The sequence below is a fragment of the Terrapene carolina genome, unplaced genomic scaffold (genome assembly GCF_002925995.2).
Source record: "Terrapene carolina triunguis isolate 2854851 unplaced genomic scaffold, T_m_triunguis-2.0 Scaffold96, whole genome shotgun sequence".
In the NCBI taxonomy this organism is placed as follows: domain Eukaryota; kingdom Metazoa; phylum Chordata; order Testudines; family Emydidae; genus Terrapene; species Terrapene triunguis.
In genome coordinates, this window is record NW_020664447.1 from 27,514,191 (window position 1) to 27,520,190 (window position 6,000).

The window sequence follows — 6,000 nt, forward strand, 5'->3', positions numbered from 1 at the left end:
ACACGAGAAGTCATTCTTCCGCTCTACTCTGCTCTGGTTAGGCCTCAGCTGGAGTATTGTGTCCAGTTCTGGGCACCGCATTTCAAGAAAGATGTGGAGAAATTGGAAAGGGTCCAGAGAAGAGCAACAAGAATGATTAAAGGTCTTGAGAACATGACCTATGAAGGAAGGCTGAAAGAATTGGATTTGTTTAGTTTGGAGAAGAGAAGACTGAGAGGGGACATGATAGCGGTTTTCAGGTATCTAAGGGGTGTCATAAGGAGGAGGGAGAAAACTTGTTCACCTTAGCCTCTAAGGATAGAACAAGAAGCAATGGGCTTAAACTGCAGCAAGGGAGGTCTAGGTTGGACATTAGGAAAAAGTTCCTAACTGTCAGGGTGGTTAAACACTGGAATAAATTGCCTAGGAAGGTTGTGGAATCTCCATCTCTGGAGATATTTAAGAGTAGGTTAGATAAATGTCTATCAGGGATGGTCTAAACAGTATTTGGTCCTGCCATGCGGGCAGGGGACTGGACTCGATGACCTCTCGAGGTCCCTTCCAGTCCTAGAATCTATGAATCTATAAATTGAAAAGGATTGTGGAGAGTTACAAGCATGAAATGAGATCTGGAAAACCTGCCTCACATAGAGAATAAAGAAACTTAATCTATTTATCTTAACAAAATGAAATTTAAGAGGCAACGTGGTCATGGTCTACAAGAACCTACATGGGGAGATTTTGCATAGTAGAGGGCTCCTTAATCTAACAGACGGACAAAAGCAGAATAAAATATATAATGGATGGAAGCTGAAGCTAGACAAATTCAGATTAGAAATAAGGCATGATTTCTTTTAGAGAGGTTAATTAACCATTGGAACAACTTACCCTAGGGATGTGGTGGATTCTCCATTACTTGAAGTCTTTAAAGCAAGGCCGAATGCCTATCTAAATTATATGCTGTAGTCTAACTCAGCTGGAAGTGATGGGCTTGATGCAGGAATCACTTGGTGAAATTCTAGGTGTTATGGATGAGGTCAGACTAACTAATCATAGTTCCTTCTGGCCTTAAAATTATGAACCTTGGTGAAATATAGCTGCTGCCTGACAGTGACACACGGAGTGGTATAACTGCTCTTCAATGAGAACCTTATCAGACCAAAGTCTTAATTGATAATCTGTTGAGGGACCCCTTTCTTGTTTTAAGCTCTGATGTGGAGTCCCCTAATGCAGTGTTTCCCTCTTCTGCACACACTTCTGTATTTTTATTTCTTCTTTCTAGGAAGAGAATGGGGACTATACTTATGTGGAAAGAGTGCGGATCCCATTGCCTCATGGAACTTTACTGATGATGGAGGGAGCTACCCAGGAAGACTGGCAGGTGAGAATATTTGGGCAACATGAACAAGCTTTTTCCCATTATGGTATAGTTTTCACAATTTCCACAAACTACGCCAGTGGGGACATGAGTTACTGGGAAAGCTATTGGGAGATGTGTGTTATGCAATAACATGGCGCTTCACTATATATTAACAGTTCTTTCCATAAAGAATCTCAATGCATCCCACAAAATTAATAGCTTAAGCTGAACAGCATCTCTGCAAGATCAATAAGTGCTATATATCAGGGGGTAGCCGTGTTAGTCTGTATCCACCAAAACAACGAGGAATCCGGTGGCATCTTAAAGACTAACAGATTTATTTGGGCATAAGCTTTTCTGGGTAAAAAAAACACTTCTTCAGATGCATGGAGTGAAAATTACAGATACAAGCATAAATATACTGGCACGTGAAGAGAAGGGAGTTGCCTTACAAGTGGAGAACCAGTGTTGACAAGGCCAATTCAGTCAGAGTGGATGTGGTCCACTACCAATAATTGATGAGGTGGTGTCAATACCAAGAGAGGGAAAATTGCTTTTATAGTGAGCCAGCCACTCCCAGTCCCTATTCAACCCCAAATTAATGATGTTAAGTTTGCAAATGAATTGTAGCTCTGCAGTTTCTCTTTGAAGTCTGTTTTTGAAGTTTTTTTGTTGAAGAATTGCTACTTTTAAATCTGTTATTGAACATCCAGGGAGATTGAAGTGTTCTCCTACTGGCTTTTGTATGTTACCGTTCCTGATGTCTGATTTGTGTCCATTTATTCTTCTACGTAGAGACTGTCCGGTTTGGCCAATGTACATGGCAGAGGGGCATTGCTGGCACATGATGACCTATATCACATTAGTAGATGTGCAGGTGAATGAGCCCTTGATGGTGTGGCTGTTGTGGTTGGGTCCTCTGAGGGTGTCGCTAGAGTAGATATGTGGACAGAGTAGGCAACGTAGGCAGAATAGGGGTTTGTTACAGGGATTGTTTCCTGGGTTAGTGTTTCTGTGGTGTTGTGTGTAGTTGGTGAGTATTTGCTTCAGGTTGGGGGGCTGTCTGAAAGTGAGGATTCGCCTGCCTCCCAAGGTCTGTGAGAGTGAAGGATCGTTTTCCAGGATAGGTTGTAGATCGTTGATAATGTGCTGAGGAGGTTTTAGCTGGGGGCTGTACATGATGGCCAGTGGTGTTCTGTTATTTTCCTTGTTGGGCCTGTCCTGTAGTAGGTGACTTCTGGGTACCCGTCTCACTCTGTCAATCCGTCTCCTCACTTCCCCAGGTGGGTATTATAGTTTTAAGAATGCTTGATAAAGATCTTGTAGGTGTTTGTCTCTGTCTGAGGGATTGGAGCAAATGCAGTTGTATCTTGGGGCTTGGCTGTAGACAACGGATCGTGTGATGTGTCCTGGATGGAAGCTGGAGGCATGTAGGTAAGTATAGCAGTCAGTAGGTTTCTGGTATAGGGTAGTGTTTATGTGACCATCACTTATTTGCACTGTAGTGTCCAGGAAGTGGATCTGTTGTGTGGATTGGTCCAGGCTGAGGCTGATGGTGGTGTGGAAATTGTAGAAATCAAAGTTACAAAGCTCAGCCACCAGGTGTGCCGTGGCCCCATCAGGGATACTGTTCCTCACAGCTTGTAGGCCATCCTCGTGTTGAATATTGGTGTAAATAGCTTCCTCATCCATGGTGGCCAGGATGGTGTTTTCAGGAAGATCACCAATGCATTGTAGTTTCCTCAGGAAGTCAGTGGAGTCTCAAAGATAGCTAGGAGTGCTGGTAGCGTAGGGTCAGAGGAGAGAGTCCAAATAGCCAGATAATTTTCCTGTAAGAATGCCAAAGCCTGAGATGATGAAGTGTCCAGGATTTCCAGGTTTATGGAACTTGGGTAGCAGATAGAATAGAATAGCCCTGCTCGGGGCTCTAGGGGTGTGTCTGTATAGATTTGTTCCCATGCTATAGAGGGAGTTTTTGAGCAGATGGTATAGTTTCTTTTGGTACTCCTCATGGGATCGGAGGACAGTGGCCTGTAGACTGTGGTGTTGGAGAGTTGCCTGGCAGCCCTCCTGTTCATAATCCGACGTGTTCATGATGACTACAGTACCTCCTTTGTCAGCCCCTTTAATTATAATGTCAGAGTTGTTTCTGAAGCTGTGGATGGCATTGCGTTCTGTATGGCTGAGGTTATGGGGCAAGTGATGCTGTTTGTTCACTATTTCAGCCTGTGCACATCTGCGGAAGCACTCTTTGTAGAAGTCCAGTCTGTCATTTCAACCATCAGGAGGAGTCCACGCAGAGTTCTTCTTCTTGTAGAGTTGGTAGGAGAGTTCTTGTGGGTCAGTGCGCTGTTCACTGGTGTGTTGAAAATAATCCTTGAGTCGGAGATGGCGAAAGTAGGCTTCTAGATCACCGCAGAACTGTATCATGGGCATGGTGGGACAGAAAGAGAGTCCCCGAGATAGGACAGACTCTTCTGCCAGGCTAAGTGTGTGGTTGGCTAGGTTAACAATATTGTTGGGTGAGTTAAGGGTACCACTGTTGTAGCCCCCTGTGGCATGTAGGAGGTTAGTTTACTGTCCTTTTTCCTCTGTAGAGAAGTAAAGTGTGCGTTGTGAATGGCTTGTCTCGTTTTTGTAAAGTCCAGCCACGTGGAAGTTTGTGTGGAAGGTTAGTTTTGTATATGAGTCTCCAGTTTTGAGAGTTAATTCTTGATCTTCTCCTGTTTGCTGTACAGGATGCTGATCAGGTGGTTCCACAATTTCTTTGAGTGCGCGTGGCACAATCTCTCACCATAGTCAATGTAGTACGTCAATTGCAATGGATTTTTTACCTTCAGTCCATTTGGTATGATGTCCATCTGTTTGCACTTGGAGAGAGAGATGTCTGTCTGTACAATACCCACCTGGGGAAGTGAGGAGACAGATTGACAGAGCGAGACGGGTACCCAGAAGTCAGCTACTACAGGATAGGCCCAACAAGGAAAATAACAGAACACCTCTGGCCATCATGTACAGCCCACAGCTAAAACCTCTTCAGCACATTATCCGTGATCTACAACCTATACTGGAAAACGATTCCTCACTTTCACAGACCTTGGGAGGCAGGCCAATCCTTGCTTACAGACAGCCCCCCAACCTGAAGCAAATACTCACCAACTACACACCACACCATAGAAACACTAACCCAGGAACCAATCCCTGTAACAAACCCCGTTGCCTACTCTGTTCCCATATCTACTCTAGCGACACCATCATAGGACCCAACCACATCAGCCACACCATCAGACCACCCTTACTGAATTGGCCTTGTCAGCACTGGTTCTCCACTTGTAAGGTAACTCGCTTCTCTTCATGTGCCAGTATATTTATGCCTGTATCTGTAATTTTCACTCCACGCATCTGAAGAAGTGGGTTTTTTACCCACGAAAGCTTGTGCCCAAATAAATCTGTTAGTCTTTAAGGTGCCACCGGCTCCAAGTGATATATAGAGATCACTCCACCCACCACTTAAACTCCTATGTAATGGTCCTGCATTTAGGAGAGGCAGTGACAAACACAGTATGCATTTGAAAGTGCATAGGCAATTTAGGAAGACAGAACTTAATGAAGTTGTAATTTGGCCCAACCACTCTACTGTTACAAAAAGTTCTGTGGGTTTCTTAATGGCCCTGAGCAGTCAGGACATGGGTTTTATGACTTATCGAATTATTATGAAAAGTGAGTAATGTCACCATCCTGTAAAATGAGGATACAAAATATTTAGTATTTGAATATTAAATGTGTTTTTAATTATGCAAACCCATATTCTTTTTGTTCATAATGTTTATAGCATCGGATACCTAAGGAATATCATGCCAGGGAACCACGGATAAACTTGACATTTAGGACCATTTATCCACACCCTGAGGGAATGCAAAGGTGAATGAAGACAACTGTTTTGGATATTACTGGATATAACATCACAGCTGATCCAAAGCCTCAGACATGGTGCTGGTTTGGAGCAAGAAGCCATAATGGATTCACAGTTACTGTCAAACATCTGATGGGGAGAGGGGAACAGAGCTGTCGTCATGGAGAACTGTGACAGTCACAAGTTTCCTGTAACATGCAGATGATACTGTCATATTTTCAGACGTAAGATGCTATTTGATTTTGCTAATTCATAGACTTTGTTTTGTTTGATTTTAAAAAACAGTAGTGACCTGTCCCTTTTGAGAGAGGTGAAAATGCTTGCATAAAATTAAAGATATGAGAGTTCACCCATGGGAAAGTAGCTTCAGTGATCAGTGCTTTTTTACCACCACCCCACTACCCTGGCAAAATGTGAATGGGTTTTTATAGCTGAGACAAGTAACAGAAAATAATCCTGTCGTGCTGGTGTACATTAAACCATGTAGGTGTGTCTATAAATAATACTTTGCACTTACATAGCACATCAACTCAGAGGCTCTTGGTGCACTTATAATTAAGGCTACGATTTGGTCATGGAGATTGCGGAAGTCACGGATTCCGTGACTTCCACAGACCTCCATGACTTCAGCCTGCAACAGCTGGGAGCTGCAGGGTACCCCACCGTCCATGGTGGCCGAGAGCTGTGGAGTACCCCTGCGGCCCAGAGTGGAGGGGAATCCCCCACTGTTCCCAGAGCTCCCCAGTTC

The 6,000-nt window shown here is 43.8% G+C and overlaps 1 protein-coding gene across 1 annotated transcript in view; it reads left to right on the forward strand.

Moving 5' to 3' along the window:
• The window catches only part of ALKBH3 (alkB homolog 3, alpha-ketoglutaratedependent dioxygenase), a 49,650-nt gene extending 44,010 nt beyond the window's left edge, over nt 1-5,640 (forward strand). Inside the window, exons 8-9 of the mRNA XM_029911507.1 lie at nt 1,262-1,360; nt 5,172-5,640. Of these exons, the coding sequence (XP_029767367.1) occupies nt 1,262-1,360; nt 5,172-5,264 (192 nt within the window). The 3' untranslated portion in view covers nt 5,265-5,640. The remainder of the gene's footprint in view (nt 1-1,261; nt 1,361-5,171) is intronic.
• Nucleotides 5,641-6,000: the final 360 nt, after the last annotated feature.